This window comes from Haplochromis burtoni, unplaced genomic scaffold (assembly GCF_018398535.1).
Source record: "Haplochromis burtoni strain Fernald_Lab_line unplaced genomic scaffold, NCSU_Asbu1 Contig_91, whole genome shotgun sequence".
NCBI classification, from domain to species: domain Eukaryota; kingdom Metazoa; phylum Chordata; class Actinopteri; order Cichliformes; family Cichlidae; genus Haplochromis; species Haplochromis burtoni.
This window is the reverse complement of record NW_024582452.1, coordinates 1,386,527-1,406,004: the sequence shown is the minus strand read 5'-3', so window position 1 is coordinate 1,406,004 and position 19,478 is coordinate 1,386,527. Positions and strand designations below refer to the sequence as shown.

At 41.8% G+C, this 19,478-nt stretch overlaps 1 protein-coding gene across 2 annotated transcripts in view; it reads left to right on the top strand.

The window, feature by feature from the left end:
* scube3 (signal peptide, CUB domain, EGF-like 3) overlaps positions 1-19,478 on the top strand; it is a 76,324-nt gene that overhangs the window by 19,843 nt on the left and 37,003 nt on the right. For both annotated transcript variants that reach the window (XM_005926211.3, XM_005926212.3), the window contains exons 3-4: positions 3,815-3,940; positions 12,403-12,537. In XM_005926211.3, coding sequence (XP_005926273.1) covers positions 3,815-3,940; positions 12,403-12,537 — 261 coding nt within the window. The remainder of the gene's footprint in view (positions 1-3,814; positions 3,941-12,402; positions 12,538-19,478) is intronic.

The following is a 19,478-nucleotide window of genomic DNA, read 5'->3' as shown; positions in this document are numbered from 1 at the left end:
CAGGACAGAAACAACTTCACTTCTTTCCAAGCATCTGCCAAGACAGCATGCTAACGCTAAGCTAGCCAAGATCCCAGAGTGAGTGGCGGCGCCAGCAGCCAGACCCTTAACTTCAACAGGTAACAACATATCAGGCACCCTCCCTTGCTACCAGTTCACCTTTCTACAGCAGAATCAATGTGGCAGTCACGTTTTTGTGCTGGTTTTCATCTGTACTTTGTGTGGTCAGCTTTGTATTCTACTAAGAAAAAGATTTTAGAAATGTGTGTCCTAATTAGGGATTTGTGTTGGTGTGCGGGGGGTTGTAGAATCAGCTATTTTACAGAGTTACCTGAAAGCAAAGTAACGACCAGTATAACAAATTACTTTTTCCTGGGCGACTGTGGCTGGTAGAGCGAGTTGTCTCCTTATTGGAAGGTTGGTGCATTGATGACACTGACTCCTCTAGTGTGCATGCCAAAGTATCCTTGGGCAAGATACTGAGCCTCTGAGTTGCTCTCATTGCATTGACCAGACTGTAAGTGTGTGAGCAAATCTTAGAAAGGCATACATTAAAAATTTTGCATGACTGGATGTGTGTGATTGTGTGACTGAGACTTGCAGTAGAAAGGTGCTTAACTAAGTTATGTAATTACAGAGCTCCAACATCAGTTCCTCTAATAATGTCTCTGATTGGAATAGGCGGTGCTCAATTGATCCAGTTTGTGCATAAAAGAGTCAAATCCTTTTATGTGAACGCCTTCAGAATGCCTGAGGCAAAATGCCTGAGTTAATGAAGAAAGTTGATAACCAACATGATACCTGTTATCTCTGACTGAAGATGTTTTTTTGTTTGTTTTTTAAGGCCTCTAACACAAAGAGACCCTGACTGTGGTGAACTTGGCTTGTAGTATACCCTAATGGTTGTCGGGTGGTTTAAAATGCTATCAGCTACCTTTCAATTTAAAAAAGAGAAACTCACCTTTATGGAAAGTTTAAAGCTCATTCCAGTTAACTCATTCCAGTTAACCCCATGCAGCAGACTGTGACAGCACTGAGCAGCTCCTTCAGTGGGAGACTGCGGCACCCACGGTGTGGGACGGAGAGATTTCGCAGGTCTTTCCTCCCCACTGCTGTCAGACTCCATAATAAAGACTTTAACTGATCAAGCACACACATCCATACATGTGCAATAATCCTTTCTGTCATCGTTGTATATAGTATTTGTATTCTATTTTTATCTTATTGTATATTTATTTTATTTTATTCTACTGTATATAGTATTTTATTCTATTCTGTACAGTTGTGTACTGTATTTATTCTTATTGTATTCTAATTTTTGCCTCATAACTTTTGCACTGTCCACTTCCTGCTGTGACAAAACAAATTTCCCACGTGTGGGACTAATAAAGGTCATCTTATCTTATCTTATTGTTAACTTTTTTAGGACGGAGTTTGTTTTCACCACAGGATCAGAGTCTAAAGAAAACTTCATATTGGGCGAATTTTAGGTGTTTGGCTGATTGGTCGAGTACTCCTAGCATTTTATCTTAAAGAAGCTGAACTCAACAAAAGCTCTGAAAACATGTGCTTCCTTCTGATCTAACATTTTGGACTTTACAAATGACTTTGCAGCTAAATTCCATAAATTCCAATACTATTTTCCAGTGTGGACTTGCAGACCTAATTTAAATCACCATCAGTTTGACTTAAACACGCTTTATTCTTACTGCGGTTGTAGTGTTGCTTGTTGCTTCACACTCTGTGTTGTAGGTGTGGTTTTCATATGTTGGGCAGTGGTTCACATTTCACTTTAGCTCCTTTACAAAAATAGATTTGTTTTTATTATTATCTTTTTAGTTAGACTTTAGATGTCAGTGGAAGTTAACAATATTTCCTGCCCTCCCTTTTAATGGAAAAATCTATTTATTTAGCACAGCCGGGAGCTTCTGTAGTTTGGAGTCAGAGATTGTTAAGTTGTTCTTGTTACGGGGACTTTTTTCCCTAAGCTTTGTGGAGAAACTGCCACAGTTCCTCTGTGGATTTAAGCTGTCTGAGTCTCTCTCTTCTCGATGTAATCCCAGACTGACTCCGTGATGCTGAGATAACGGCTATGTGGGAATCATACCATCTGTCGCAGGACTCCATGTTCTTCTTGTCACTGAACATGGTTCTTTTGGGTGTCGATATCTCATGCCAATAATCTGATATTTACCTATTACTCTTGCATGATAAAGGCTTACACAGCACTGTGTAAACTTTCAGGTCTTTTAGATATGAATGAAGACAACTTTGGCGCTGACATGGTCAGATGTGCCCAGCACTGAATAAAAGCTAGTTAGTCGAGGAGAGTCAGTGTTTCATCAACATGTGGTGGGTGTTTCTAGAACAGAGTGAAAAAGTGATGGGTGATCGTGTGCTACGATCGGAGAACGACGCAGACGTGTGGAAAGCGACTAAGCAGAGAGCAGGAGAGTCTCTATGTTTTAGTTCCATCCCTCTGCTGTCAAGTCCAATTAAGCCCTGAGAGAGGCAGTCTGAAGCAGGAGCTGAACAACCAGAATCATTGGCCCTAAATGGGCCAGTAAGTGCGAAATAGAAGTACTCTGTGTTCTCATCCACCTTGTCTGGGTCTCCTCAGTATGGGCCCCTCAGCCATCATCATAACCATAAAAGACAACTCCACTTAAACTGTCATAGCAGTCTGCAGTCTCTTTATCTTTCTGCCTCCGTCTCATTTCTGTGTCACATTTCTTTAGTTTTTAGCTACTTGTGCTGAAGTTAGGTTGGTTTTATTAGTCATAAGATCAATATTAGCATTTTTCTTTCCCAGTATCGACTAGCAGTGGGTCACTAAAATCAATGCCTTGTCTGATTTCATGAAGATATCTTCCTGGTGACAAAGCAGTTTAACTTGCTCTGATAACTTAATAGTTAGGTATGTGTTTTGTATAAATAGCTACATATTTTGCTGCTGACTTTATACTTTAGGTCACGGTAGAAAGGTTTTTAGTGTCTTGGACTGAACAAAAATGGTTTCTGATGCTTTAACATGTTGCCAGAAATAACATTCCATGAGTAAGAATCAATGTCTTGGCAACTGGAAACTGGCAAATTTTAGGATACTTTGTCATAAAAGCTTAGGCTGTTGGGTTTTAATAAAAGGAAAAATATTAGCAGTCTGTGGCAGATTCCCAGGTTATGTCAGTAGCAGGTGAATCATCCAATTACCACAGCTAATGTCTCTTCCATGTTTAGCTTAAAAGTGCACTTGTGAAAGCAGAGGTGGAACAAAACCAGATGATTTGGGCCCTCTAAAAGTTGACCTGATTGCTTAATTGTGTATGTGTTTATTTTAAGGGAATAATTAATAATTTTTGAACATGCTTTGTCTAATCTGTGCCAAGAATGATAAAAACATAAAGGTTATACACACGATTGGTTTTGGCTTGACTTTATGTATTAGGCTTATTAGAGCTTTATTGTAACGAGTGAGGTTGCTACCAGGAAGTCCTTGATCCAGCAGCAGGTGTGGATATTATTGTCTGTAAACCATTACAGGGAGGTTACAGGTTTAGAAAAATGGTGTGGATTTTATTAATTTGGATCTAGTTTGACCAAAAGTTTCCAATTTTCCAGGCTGTACGCTTAGCTCACCACTCCCTGGCTGTATGTTCACAGTGAATGCGCAAATATTAAAGTGATGTCACTCTGCTAAAGTAACCCTCAGCAAAAGAAGACATTTTCGTACTTCTGAAATGTTGATACTTTGAAAATCAACTGGTTTGTTATAGCTACATTTCTGAAGCACATTCATGTTGTCATCTTTCTGCAGATGTCGACGAGTGTGCAACTGAATACAATGGCGGCTGCGTCCACGAGTGCATCAACATCCCAGGAAATTACAGGTGCACGTGCTACGACGGCTTTCGCTTGGCGCATGATGGGCACAATTGTCTCGGTGAGTGTATATGTGTATTTGAAGTGATCTTGTGTGTTGCTTTTTCTCCTACGTGTCACACAATCATGTGGTTAAACACTGTTTCCATAACGGGAAGAACTTGTATATAATTAACTACATGTGTCAAATTTCAAGCTAACCATAATTTAACCCGTGTAGTTGCAAAGATCCTTCACTCTGAATGTTTAATGTCCCAGTATGGATGGTAATATGTCTGTCTCAAGGCCAAACTTGGCTCTTATTAGACAGCTGCTTCAGATATTTTTTGCCATTCCCTTGTTCACATAGCAGGTAGTTCCACATGTGCTTTCACAAAAGGAAAATGCAGCCCTTATTTATAATATCTCTGATGAAAAGGAGAGAATTTATGAAGAGTTCGACCGTGAGCTGCGAGCTCTGAGTGAGCCGTCAGCCGACATGTTTTCCCATGGTTTCATATTTCACCAAAGTGCCATTCATGTTGGCCTCACTGAGAATGTATTACATTTAAAAGGTTATGAAATAAAGGAAAACATAGTTTTCTTTCTGCAGCTGGAGCTGCTAAACATAGACATCACACATCCACCTCCATTCCCTCCTTTCCTCTCGCTCCTTTTACCCCATCCACTCATCCTTCGCTCCTTTTGTTTTGATTTGAAATCCCAAAGTGAGACCTCGCTGCTCCTAAGAAATCATCTCCATCTTGGTTACAGCCTCAGCATGATGCATTTCACTTGATGCTGAAAGCCAGCTAGTCCTGTGAGCTGCTGTGATTTTGTTGTGGAGTAAAGTTAGATGTGACTATCACAGCAGAATTCACATTCAGATGAAGCGATGGCAGAAAAACTTATCAGCACCTAACGATTTGCTGTGAAAGAGACTCTGCATGCGGGCACGAAAGGCATCATGCTCGAATCAGCCCCACATTTACTTGATGAACTGCATGTAATGCTGGGATTAAGCTACAATGGAATGGAAAACACTCCCATCTTTAGATCGATAATTAACCTGTCCTGACTTGACGATGCCCTCCTCTTTCCTTCAGTCTCACCGTCTCTCTTTCTCTCTCGCTCTCTGCCTCTTTATCACCCGTGCGCTTGTATTTATCATGTAAAGCCGGGTTATTTTCCAAACCATTTAGTAATGGCATTCAGTTGTGCGTGGATCATTTGGTGTGCCTTGCGTGCAGGTGTGTAATTGCGATACATTGTTTGTGTGGCTGCTGCTGGCGCATCAAACGGAATTGCGTCCATCGATCCCTTTGATATAATTTGTCATAGTGAAACACACACGATCAAACACAGAGAGAGCTTTCAAGTTTCCTTTTTTTTATTATTCTGTTGCTTTATTCTGCTGCCATGTTTTATTTTTGTTTTTTCTCGCAAGTGACCCGTTTGAAAGTGGGCAAAGACTTCTTTGAAAAGCTTGAGATTTGTATCAGAAATTCTCTTGCATTTCTTTGAACGATCTATCAATTATTAAATGAATAAATATATTTTTTTGATCTCAACATAGCCAAGAGGGTTTGAAGACGGACTGAATTGTGTATATGCAGCTGTCAACTGCAAATCTCGGCTCTTGTCTTAAGACCTTAAAGTGCTCTAGAGACTGCTTTTTCTAGAGAATTTAATTCATTCTAATACCCGTGCTCTGCTCTGCTAAGGGAATAATCCTCAGCACAAACAGAGAGAGGAGAGGAAGAGGAATAGCGGAGGTTTCATCTTAAGGCCCCCAGCTTCCTCTTCCAGGTTTAAGCTCCTTTTTGGCCCCTGAGAAAAGATTAGTCCCCTTGGCCCTGGAATGGAGAGCCTAAGCAGCTGGTTCCCAGACGAGGTCAGAGCCTCAGAGCCCTTATAGACCAGATGTGCCCGAGGCCACAGAGGAGGAGACACTCACCTGATCCTCAAAAGTTCACCGTGAGTTTAGAGTCTGAGATCTTTAAGGTGCTCCCTTTGGATTTACCTCATGCTATTCCTCCACAAAGCTCCAGCGATTTGATTTGATGTTTTTGTTTTTCTTCCCATGGTTACAGTGCACTTTAAACTCCCACAGGAGATTTCAGGTCTCTAAGGTTCTTCTGCAGTCAGTAGGCAATGGTGTGTGTGTGTGTGAGTGTGTGTGCGAGTGTCACCTCAGGGACACCGGTTAGGCCAGCGCACATGCATCCCTGTCAGCGTCTTCTTTGTTTGCTCTCTGGCGCACGTGCCACAGAGCTCCTTGTAATTGGATGTGTTGGCAGCATAATGACATTGGGCGGTGGCAGAAGGCAGCGGAGCATGAAGCAGAACACTGCCTTGTGTGCCTCACTGGGGACGCTCTGGTTTCTGAGGTCTCCCTCGTCTGCCCTAACCCCACAAAGATGTCAGAAAGTCAGCAAGGTGGAAGCGATGCGATATCACAGTGTACTGCTCCTGTCTGTCCTGAGTGAGATGCCACTCTTGTATAATTTACCTCAGAGGGAGCTATTGTACCTTCTCAAAAATCACAGGGAGAATAAGTGAAGCATATAAGAACTCGATTACATCTTTTATAACTGTCACGGCTATTATCTCGCAGAGGTGAGGGAGGGGTGCTTTTTAATCACTGCACCTCTTTCATGGCAAGGCTGTAAAGGATTTCTTGAGTCTGAGGAAAAACAGAGGAATCGGTGTCAATTTAATCCAAAACACACATCCTCTTTACAATGAAAACCAGATGGAGGACCGCTATTAGTTCCCCACTGTAGCACCAGCGTCCCCACATTTATGACTTATGTGTTTTGGTTAAGGTCCTACAGAAACCAAAATGCACTCTTATCTTTGCTAGTTCATTAAACTCTCTCGAGAAGCATAATGCCATGTGTATCAGCATAAATACCCCTTCCTTAAAACCACAAATGATAACGTTTCACTTCTCTCCGGAGCTAATACACCCAAATAATGATATTTCTATTGCTCCCAAGAGTAGGCATGCCACAGTCACATGCATCCCGAGTGTGACTCACTGGGAGAAACAAAGGCAGGCTTGAAATAGACATTACAAATGTTTGACAGAGCACCATCAAACTGCAAAGGATAAGTGTTTGTCATCGTGTTATTTGCTTTTACTCATCATCCTGTTCCGTCAGTCCAGAACATGTCCATCCTTCTTTCTGTAGAATTGATTTTTTTTTTTTGTCCAGCTCCACATACTCCCCACACACAGCTTAGCATGCTATGTTCCTTTGATTTTTATTGACCAACACTGATTTGATTTGTATTGATTTGGCAGAGCTCAATTCCTCGGGCAATCTGTAGGGAAATGAATTCCCTTTTACTTTAACCTTCCCCAAAGACATAGCTTGAACTGTAACACAAAAGCAATGTCATTACAGCCTTGAAAAGAGCTTTTGAAGGACCCTTTTGAAGTAGCAACTGAGGAAAGGTCGTGTCATTTAACACTGTTTAGTGTTTTGCTAAAGGCTGTAATTGTGTAGCGACGTTGTTTTCTCCTGCTTTCATAGATGACAGGAAGCGTTTCCATCAAACAAAAGTGTCTGAGTCGTCTCCTGGCTGAACCACATCCCCATCTATGTAATCCTTTGGAATCATGCTGCAAGGAAAGCTAATGAAACGGGAGGTTTCAGACTGATGTATTATTGACCAGGTTCTGATGGAAAAAGGTGGTCATCAAAGACCTTCATGCAGATTTGCATTGCAGCCTACTAAATGCTTTCCTTAAGTGCATTGGCCACTCTTCCAGTGCAGTGAGGATAACCTCCAAACCCCTGACACTGACATAAAATATTCGACACTAGCTTGGGTTTACTACCACTTTTAACTCTTGAATGTGTAGAAATGAGTCAGGGCAATGATTATCCGTTTAACCCCTCAGTCATGAAACCCAGGGGGCGTTCAGGACCATACGGATACTTCTTGTGCTTAGCACTAACCCTTCTTGACTTCTTGCTGCAGATGCAAATATCCAGCTTTCTCCCCAGCGAGAAGTCACTTTGCTTTTGTTGTGAAACAGACAGATAAGGGCTGGGACGAGAGAGTCTCTCCATAGCTCAGAGGAGCTGGAGTGATGAGCTAAAGGATAGATGTGAGATTGGTGAATTAGCTATCGCCCACTCTCTCTCTCTCTCCATTCTCAGGATTGTTCAGTCCCATCCACCATGAAATGAACAATTCCAGCTGAGCCCACTGGCAGGGCTCTGGGGGGAAACTCAAGCCTGTGATTGGTCTTAGGGATGTAAGCATGCAGCAGACTGGGAGCCATCATGGCAGGGCCTCTTGTCTCCTTGACATAGCAGTGTCCATCCAAACATTTATCCTGAGGTTTTCTTTTTAAAATACTTCCAGACTTGTTTTGGAGGAGCAGACGAACACTGTTAAGCATGAGCTTAGCTCATAGATTTTCATTTAGGAAATAGCTCGGCGGGTGATTGGATCTGAAATCTAAGTCTGTGCTTTGTTTGCAACAATGGTTACCTGGGAGACGGGTGAAGTCAAAACGTTTCTGAATTTAATCATTGCTTTATTAGCGTTGTTTATGTAATGGCATAAAAAAATCAAACCTTGCTGCTGATTTGAGAATGAAATGCTATAGTTAACAGAATTAATTCATGTTTGCTTAGCAGATGTGAATCAGTTAGCTGTATTGAAACAGTGCGTCGGGAGGACAGGAAGAGCTGGAACTAATAAATTGCTCAGTGCTATAAGCGTTTAAGGCTTCCACCCTGTCATGGTCAAACACATTTCTGGTGATTTAAGAGATTGTGTGCTCTGCAGATGAAAGATCAGGACTTCCTGCATTATATCAATTTAGAAAAACTCAGCTGACAGGTGCTGGAGTACTGCTCAATGTGTGCAGCTTCAGCATCTGCACCTTCAGTTTGTCCTCTCAGACTATGTTCAATACTGGCGTCATGGTCACTGCTAAGTCAAGTGGGTTTATGAATGCACTGTGCCACTGAAGTCCAGAAGCAACATAGAAAAATAGGAAATCCTGTAATCCTGTTTGAAATGAGAAGGGATCTTGTTTTAATTGAAGCTGGCTGTGGATGTGCCACTCCTTCCCCACTGATGCTCAGTCAAGCCAAGCTGATTTCTGCTCATCTATGAGAGCAGCAAAGTCTGCTCCTGTAGCCCACCAGCTGTTGCTGCCCATCGCTGCACATGGCCCTGTTTTGCTGCCTTTTTAAAAGAGCGCAAGCCAACTCGACTCCTGTGAATGAATTGTGCAAAGAGGCCAATGTCTCTCCATTCATCTCCTTGTCTCTGGTCTTCCTAGACTACAGAGCCAGCTCTGTTTGATTCAGATAGAGGCCAAGGACTGGGATGGATACATGGACAGCCTCACAGATAGCATTTTTTTTTTCCACACTCCTCGCTGGAATAAAAAAAAAAAGTCTTTGTCAGCAATAATGTTCCAAAAGACACTGAACCTTTAGAAAACGGAGAAGGAAAAGCGTATTTCTTCAAAAAAGGGGGTTCAGGGGTTTCTGTAAAGCAGCCAACATGTTTACACGACTTTAAAGCTCTGTGCAAGGCCAAATGTTATATATACAGGCAGAGCTATCTGAGAAACCAACGGACATGGCCTCCGCAAACACAACCAATCTCTTAATCTCTCTCAGTTTGAGCCCTCCTTTCTCCTTCGTCTCCTAAAGTGAAGGAGGGATGGAGCGGAGACATGTCTCATTTTTCAGAAGGAAGGCAGCCCTTTTAACTTGATTAAGACTTTTTTTTTTTTCCTGCCCTCTCTAGAGAATTTTTAAAAAATGTTTTAAGTCCAAATAACATGAGCACTTCGCCTGGCCATGCCAGAACCCCTTTCCGCTTGGAAATATTTGCTTTGGACGCCAGCCTTGCCCAGCACACAACACAGGCAATTATGGGAGCTATTTAAACAGGAGAGATCTACCTACAGACGACGCCTCATTTGGAAGGATGAAGGAATCAGGAAATTAAACCTTCATTGATGCGCTGATGGTATGGAAGGAGAATTCCCACAGGTCCTCGGAGACTGGTTGCATATCTCATGGGCATTTTTGCTCATGCATCCAGGACTGTTGTATTTATGTAGCCTTTATATTTCCGAATTTCTGGTAGGTGTGTGTGTGTGTGTTGAAGGAAGAGAGGAAAGGGAAAGAAACAGAAAAAGAGACTTTTGCATATGTTTGGACAAATTTCTCTGTGAGTTGTGAAAGTTCTTTTTTTTGCTACGTGCTAACAGTTTATCTGCAAAGGCGCAGCTGTAGGTTGCCGGCTGCTTTCGTCAGCTCAAAGGTCTTCCCTCTGTCGCTGCCACTTTCATGATGAAGAGATGAGACCACGAGGTCAACACCAAGCAGCCACACAGTTGAATGAAAGCCTCGCCAAGCTTTTCATAAATTCTCCGTCTTTTACTCTTGAGTTTAAGCCTAAATGTGAACTTTCTTGTAAAGTTTGTTTTTCAGATAACGATGCTTCACCTGGTTGCAGAGTAATGTTTTTACCATCAGTCTTAACTGATGTGACACATTTGAGGGTTTTTTTGTTTTGTTTTTTTGTTTTAGCGGAAAGAGACATTTTTGCTCATGGAATGTGAGGACAGGACAGCACACTTGGCAAGCTGACAAGGTTTATAAGTGCTACCTGCCACTGACCTACTTATAAACCCCAGAAGTTTCCATCTAGTCAGGTGCCACTTTGTGTTTTTGTACACCAGTGAATCCAAGTCTGTGAGTGGAAATAGAAGAAAAAAGAAAAGTACGTTTAATTTCTAGCTCTTCCCGTACTGAGAATTCCCCAGAAAGGAAACTTAATCCAGAGGCCTTCTCAGACTGGACAAATAGACAGTAAATTAGTTTCGCATGACGGTTTATTAAAAAAAAGGCTTGTATATACAGCAGATTTTTAATGGATTGAGCAGAGGACTGGATAAGGTTCCAGCGTGGTCAGTAAAAAGGGACCAGGACCCCATATCTGAGGGAAAGGAAGAATATGGAGTGTCATCTCTACAACTACACCTCAGACACACAGAGGGCGACAGGAGCAAAGCTCTGCTGCACTCCAGGCAAAAATAAGCAGCAAAACATGACACACAAGCACCGTCATTTCATTTGTGTCACTTTTCATTTGTGTCACTTTTCATTTGTTTCTTTTGTCAAGAAGAACAATGAGCCTGGATGGGAGTTGTATATTCAGAAAGAACAGCTGGAAGAGTACAATTTATTACCAATGAAAATAAAGTCAGTAACTCCTGCTTGTGGTCAGTTTCCCTTTCTTTTTGTGAAAAGAAAGGGAAACTGACACCTTTGTAAATGCTTTGCTTTCATATACCCTTGTGGTGCAGCTCCTCCTCACCTCCCCCAATGCAAAAAACCCCTTGCTCTCTACTCTTTCCATCTCTTCTTTTCCTCACCATCCTCCCCCCACCTCATTCCTCCCTTTCTCTGCATTCCTCCCGTCACGGGGCTGACAGACACTCGTCATCAGCAGGTACTCTGGCCCAGGTGGATCAGGTTTCCCAGTTGCCAAGGGATTGTGCTGCATGTGCATTTTTACGGCTTAGTGCCGCACAGTTGGAGGTTTTTAGTGCAAGTCTGCTGTGGTTCCAATGTCAGATAACCATTATGACAGATTCAAACTCCTCAGCTTAAGACAAACTCTTGTATGACATTTGCACTTAAATGATAACCTCAGGTTTTTTGAGAGGATGAAGATGTTTTAATTAAAAATTATATATTTTTAAATTAATTCTTAGATAAAATATGATATATTGTTTAAGCCCTGCTAGTGCTGCATCTGTAGAGATCATTAAAACTGGTACAATCTTCACAATTCCAGTATATCTCAATGTATTGCTTAACTTTTTTCTTTCTCTACATATGATTTTTGAGGCGAATTAAATGTTGTGCTTGTGTTTTTGTCCTCCTCGCCCTTATCTGGTGAAAATTGAGATTTGTCTAATACTTTGATTACCACGTACCTACAAACTTTTATTCTAACACAGTAAACAAAGGCAGGGAACATGGTAGATATAAAATGCTAACTATCACCATTCTTACATTGTTACTTTTGACAATTTACTAAAAGCATTTCTGTGGTTCAGTTACAGCCACAGAAAGAGAGCTTCAAGTATGGCAAGAGACACTAGTTGGATAATTACTAAAGCTATATTTGTGAACCGTTTTCCACTGAATGACTATTATGATAAGCCAGAGCTAGTTACAGGGTGACAGTATTACTTCAACCCCTGGAGATAAATGAAAATGTGGGACAGATGAGGCGCATGGCTGTAGACTCTTCATCAGTAAAAAAATACAGTTAAAATCTGAAATTTCTGTAATATTTGTTTAGAAACCTTTCATTTGCACTCTTAAATGGATAGTTGTTCACATACATATCATCCATGTTCGAGTTTGTTTATTAAATGGGTAATGATTTTCCCAGATGACTTGAGACAGTTGTTAATCATTGTAATTTTTGGTCTGTCTCAAAGCACTCTTGTTAATTTTGCTTTGTGTCTCCGGGCAGATGTGGATGAGTGCTCTGAAGGCAACGGCGGATGTCAGCAGATATGCGTCAACATGATGGGCAGCTATGAGTGCCGCTGCAGAGAGGGCTTTCTCCTGAGTGACAACCAGCATACCTGTATCCAAAGGCCAAAAGGTTACACACACACACACACACACGCACGCGCGCATGCACAAACATGTTGTTCAATAGTGAAACGTTGTATATTACCATATGTGGTGACACCTCATGTTAAATGCAAATTTAAAGTTATTTTTGGATGTTGTTAAGCCTCTTTGTGACACGCCATGATGGTGAATTTGAGGCATTTTTAATCACGAGAAAGGAATCAGTCCTGACAGGTCTCAGTGAAAAAGGGTAAGTCAAAGTCTGAAGGGGGAAGAAGAAGAAGAAGAAGGGATAAATCACTTTTTGCTTTTTACACACCCTTTCAAATTGAGCCAATCTAGTGCTTCGCAGCTTTTTAAGGTATCTGTGGCATGAGTGGCTTACGGGGGGACTGTGAGCACAGAAAACAATTAAAGGTATAGCCTGGGGCTGACACACCTCTTGTTTATAGAGTGTTCATTCCTGTGGGATGGAGACATGACAGAAGAAGATGAGCCAACCAGCTCTGAGGCTTAGTTACCAAACTCAGGGGCACTGCGGACATACATACATTTATAACACCATAGCTCTGTATCAAACAAAGTAATCCAAATGCTAACAGACTTCGTGCAGTTATAGTAAAACTCACAGCAGTGAGTGTTTTTTTGACCTCCAGACTTTATCTTTGGATAGATTAACACAGGGAGTGCTCACACATTGATTTAGCTGTCAGCCCAACAGCTGGTTTGGATACTGTCGACTTGGGTCTGCTACCAAAGTAGAGAACTAACTCAACTTGAATATAATCTGCGTTGAGCACCCTGCCCCTGTAAAGGGTGACGCACAATTCGGCTGCATGTAGTTACACAAAACGCATACCTGTATTCCAGGGGTATTTATCCAGCTGTCTGAGAGATTCCTTAGTTCTGCCAAACTGGGCTGGGTCTGTGTTGGATCTTTTCTCTCGTTTCCTATGGTTTGCAACAGCACCTTTTATCCAGAAGGTGCAGACAACACGTCCAGCAGGGTCGGTGACCTCCTCGTCCCTGTTCTGTCTCTTGTGAGACGCCTGCCTTTGCTGGGAGTCATTAGATTGTGCTGTTCCTAATTTCCCCGGATGGTGAAATGAGGATCTTGGAAGTCTGGTTTATGAGCTTAGTCTGGCCTAGTGAACTGTCAGTGTTTACATTTCATAAACGTAGTGTTTTTTGAGTGAGGTGAAAAGCCGGATCATGTGTTTCAAAGGCCTACTACTATATAGATGCAGAAACAGACGTGTGAGCAAGTCCGTTCTTGCCCAGCTCTCTTTTCTTTTGTGCTTATTCTTTCTTTCTTTTGTAAATGCACCTCGTTTCTGTCGATCTCCCCTTTTAATATTAATATAGTCTTTATTGCTTACAGATGAGACCCGTTTGGATCTAGAGATTAAAGCTGCCATAAATCTACAAACTTCCGATAGTGATCAGATAGACGCCTAGTCATTGTTTCATTACTTTTGGAAGACAAAGAGACAGAGCAGCTACTCATCTGCTTATTATTACTGCTCTTATTACAACAGTATGTGTCTGTATGAAAATGCAATTGGTGAGGAAGTGACTTTGCCTTGTTACAGAACAAGAACCCCACAGAATTTCAGCAAATTTCACCGTGCTCGTTTACAGAAAAATTACACACGTTGCTCAGGGGGGGAAAAAAATGATTGAGAAAATGAAAGCTGATTTAATCACCCAGCCAAGCCAGTTTAAATGCAACCCTCCATCCATTCAGCCAGCCCTTCTCTTAAAGAGCAAAGCCTGGGGTGCAGTTTGCTCATGAGCTTTATTGTTCTCATTAAAAAGACATCAGCTTTCCATTTCTTCCATTAATGGGTCAGGTGTTCCCTGGGTAACTTCTACCAGTTTTTCCAAGGACAGCACAGACCTGGACACTGCAGTGCCTTTTGCTACCGGTCTGTTTCGCCTGCTGGTAGCGAGCCCTTGTTAGCAGTGAGCCTGTGCCAATTAGGCAGCAGGGGTCTGCCAGCCTCTCAGCTAATGACAAGGCTGCTGCTGGCCTGTCTCTTATTAGACCTGCCCCTGCCCCCTCAGCAGGAATAACTATGACCAAGTGAAGGCTCCATCGTCTAGCTGTAACAGTTCATTTATTCTCCCCAAACATTTCTTCCAGTCAAGAAATAAAGCTTTTCAAAGGCCAGCCAAGGTGCTTAGTGGTTGATAGGAATGCCATTTAGGTCAAGAGGGCTCCACTGCTCTGCGTTTGATTTATTATCTCTTTTATATAGGAGGATGACAGGGACGTATGTGCGTGAGATGGGATCCAGCACATTGGAATTCAGGAATCTCAGTCTCAGTCAACCCACACATCCATAATTTCAGCCTCATACATTTCTGAATATCCGGTATGGCAATTACCTTAAGTGCACACTGATGGTTGGTTATGCAAGTCATGTATAGTGCTTTGAGTATTCAGTATATTTATCTTTAGTTCTGAATACAAAAAACAGGATACACGGGATGTGAAAGTTGACTCATCCACTGGTAGGAAATGATTTAGAAACGGTGCAGCTCAAGAAGCAAGTTGAACCGACACAAGTTAGCAGGGTGATGTAACTTTGAAAGAGAAAATGAGCCTTCTGAATCCAACGTCTTGTCACTGCCAATCAGTGTGATGACATAAATGTGGTTGACTATGCCATGAAAGCTGCAGAGCGGCAACATGGAGTTTGAAAGTTCTCAGTAGTCTGATGATTAGGTTCCAGAGCGTCTAAAGCTCATTGCGCCGAAAAATTTGATTACATGAGCCCCGAGGCTTTACTGTCACCTTTCACTGCTGAAGGAGACTGTAATAGACTGTTGCACTTAAGTCTTCAAAGTGTTCAATCAGAAACAGATGAACATGCATTACCTCCAAGCAGAGTTTGCACTCAAGAAGAAAATGTATCATCCAAAAATTATCTTGTAATGGAAAAGCGATCATTTAAAAAAAAAAAAAAAAGAAATATGGGCCACGTTTACACATTCCATTTCATGTTCCAACATGATTATCAAATCGGCATTTTCCTATATCATATTAGAAAGAATAACTGAGCAATTTTTTCTAAAAATGTATCTCACAGTCACCTGATTGGTGATGTTTTTTTGTCTACAGTAGAGCTTTTCTGTCCATGAAATGTTTACTTTGCCAGTGGAAACCTCTTCCTATGTTTACAGCTTCCATTAGCTTCCCGGTTTGGCTTTTTCCCTTTGCGCAGCTAATCTCTCTCTCTCTCACGTTTTCTTTCTCAGATTCAAATAGTTACACAATAATCGTCACACACACATACAGACTTGCATGCACAGGAAGGCAGGTTAATAATTTCCAGTTTTATTCCGATAGAGGCACATCCTGGCATGTCCTTTTTTAACATTTAGATGCAGATTGTGGCATGTTGACTTTAGAAGCACTTATGTGCAGGCTAAAACTGCAACACAATAAGGAGTTTTCTGATAAATTAGCTCACGTTCGTAATATTTATATTATATTCTCAGTTAGTGTTCCTCCAGTTTGAAACGAGGCACAGAGTCCTTGAACCCTGTTTTATTGTTTTTGTGTTTACATAAATGGATAAAATAACCCAAGTTCCTGGACTGTAATATCCATTTATCAGGCTGTTTCACATTTTAATTTCATGAAGTAATGCGCTGATAAAGGGCCAGTTTCCATTGTTCCTGTGATGCGATGCTTCTTATTTAAGATTGCAAAGAGAAATTCTTTATGCATCCATTTGTTTTTGTAAAAGGAAAGTTTGTATGCTTTTAATATATGTTTATGTAACAGTGGTTGTCCCATTGTGCAGAAGCCGACACGGTTCTTTCATCATTGCTCTCGTGGATCTCAGTGGGTCTGCCCGCCTGTCTGTGCATTGGCCGCAGAACTGTTTTTACAAGTGCAAAAGTCGCTGCTTCATTGCTCTGCAGCCCAACCGTATAACCAGGCTCTTTTCCTATTCTAGGGAAGTAGAGCAGAGACTTCGAGCTGCACAGATGAAGACATACGGACACTTTTGTGTGTGTGTGTCTTTCTTTCTGTTCCTTCCCTGTTCGTTCCTTTCTCTTCCTCTGCCTCTTTCCTATATTATCTTCCCACATCTTAGCTATTTGTCCAGACTTTCACAGGACCCATGCCCTTCCTCCCTTCCATCCCCACCCTTTAACAAATATACATCAGTGGCTTGAGCTTCAGCAAATGTTGGCTGCCTTGCCACCGAATTCTCTGAACCTCATTTGAGACGGGCATCCTTTTTCCTCGTGGGTTTGTTGAAGGCCATCTCTAAGCTGGCCAGCCCAGCTCGCTGGTGCGGACTGCCAGAGTGCCAATGGGGGTTTTTCCACTAACATTTGGCTATCATGGGCTTAACCAGAGGGCCAGACTAGGCTCTGCAGAGACAGATGCCTTCTGCAGTTGCCTCTTGGTTTGATTTTGGAGAGAATTGGGCTTTGTAATAACATACTGTATCTCATGCCTTTTGTATCTCCGTATCGAAGAAAGCCTGCAGCCTGGATGTGCTCTGCTGTGTTGTCTGTTCTGCTGGGAGGGCGCCTGGCTCCTTTGGGACTGCACAGTGAGGTGACCTTGATAGAATGGGGGAGGAGTGAAGGGGAGAGTGGCACATCCACAGCAGGTGCTGCACAACTGTGTGTGACACAGATGGGCCGACACTCTCAAATGTGTGTGCCACATGCATACATTATGCAAATGCACCTGTGTGTCAATGCATCCACATACCTTAATAGACGTACGCTTACAGGCTCGCACGCACACGCGGTTTCCTCAATATGTTTTTTCTACAGTAGAAATCGAGATTCTCAAGAGCTTTAATCATATCTAGCACATTCTTGTCTATTTTAGTCTTCTAAAGTCTATAAATGTAACTGTTTTAGGTTATGTTTCTCCTCTTATTTTTTTGTTTTTCATCATGGTAGCTCTCCACGCTTTGTTTTACTCTAGAAACACAATATATTAAGATGTACAACAAGTGCTCAAGCAGTGAGGTATATCAGTCCAGATGTCTGCTATCTTTTTCCATTTTCTGCTTGTTTGTGACTTTAGTGGCTCCTCTCTGGAAAAAAGGGAGTGAAATAAGAAGCCTCAACAAGGCCTCTGAGAGCTGCAGAAAATCAGAAAACCCAAACAGTAGCACTTGGATGGACTCGCTGCTCTTAGAGTCAGTGGGGAAGAGTTACTTCCTTGACCGGCTCACTGGCCTGTTGCTCTGTCTGACCATCTGCGTTGCGGCTCAGCCCAACCCAGTCCGACTCTTTTCCCATTCTCCTTTCCATGCGCTGACATTTTTATCCTCCTATTAAAACTTTTAAGGGCCCATTATCTAAGAGGAAGGAATGTTGCTTTAATAGTGTGGTGGCTCCATCGCTAGGCCCCTTCTTTTCAGTTTGTATCCACCCAACGCTAGCTTGTTGCTTAACGTTCTCCCCAAAAGAGGGGGACCGACTCCCCTCTGATATGTATGACAGCAGCTCAGCACGGACCACGAGCCCTATTTTCACTGCCCTGGGGCACTAAGAGCAGACCATAAACCCTTGGCATGCTTTCCACTACTTCATCTCCATTGTTTCAGTCTCCCCACTACATGGTTCTCAGGTTTAAGAGGGTTTGCAGCGCTGTGGTGAAGAACTTGCGGCCTCCTTCAATCTTTTGTTTGAAGTTCATAGAAGTTGGCACTTTAGTTGGATTTCTTAAGTGTTATTTTTTTCTTCTTTTTTTGGCTTAGTTTCTCATGTTGTGTTAAAACTCATATCCTGCTGTCAATAGTTTATGGTTATTTTCTTCATAGGCTGGTTTTATCTCAAAGGAGCTGCAGGCTCCTACAGAGTCCCTAGCTCCGTTGTGTAACATACAGTCCAGTAAAATTGTTTCTGGCAAGATAGAGCTGTTTTAAAAAAATGGTACATAAGTCAAGTTTTGCAATTTATTAAAGAGCCAGTCTGGGTTATAAGAGGGCAGCAGAAATAGCTTGTTCATTTGTAGCTCGCAAGATGTGGAGTTAACTGCACTGTCTAAGCCAGCAAGCCCCAGGCTTAGAAAATGATTTGAGTGCCAGTCAGTCTCTCAACACAGCTATCCATTTAGACTGACCTGTCCAGTGGAGTTTCTATCATCAGTAAATCCTTAGGTACCTTCACTACTCATTGTCCTGAACTGATGGTTTTCAGAAAGGTATCTTTTGGATGTGACCTGCACCTAAAGCTGTGCCCTGCAGGCACTGTGGCTGATCTCACATATTAAGCTGAAGTTCCTCTTATTGACAAACACACAAAACGAGTGAGACTTTATCCTGGAGGATCATGCGGTTTCTGTTCATTTACTTTAGTGTAAGAATACTGGCAATTAACCTCCTTTCTCTTTGATATTTGGGCACGATGGGACCTGATGAATGTAAAAACATTTTTTTTTTTTTTTTTTACCTGATTTTTGTTTCTGAGAGAAATTTTAAATTTTTGAATTTTAAATTTCAATAGAACAGTGGCAGTATAATGTCCTCATATCTGGATATCAGACCCTTGTAGAGCAAAATGTATTATTTTGGTGTAGACATCCCAAAATGTGATGTCCACATATGTCAATGCCAGGTCCTAGGAGGTTAAGCATGATCTCATTGCATGGGAAGCACTATTAAATAAGTGATCTCTTGATGTGTGTCTATGCTGTTGCCGTCCTCCTAAAGGCACTGTAAACTGATTTTTTTATCGTCTTCTTGGAATGAGTGATGAGATTAGGACTGGGATTAGAGCTGTAATGGTTCTATAAAACTGCTATAGTCAATATATACTTTTTTTATGGCCATGGTTAGAGCCTTAATTTATATATATATTTATGTATTTTCTTAACTTTGATTGTAGCTCACTCATATGAATAAAATAAACCTCAGAAGTTTGATTGAATTCCAGTTAAACAATTTTTAAGCATGGCAGCTTTCACCAGACATGAACAAC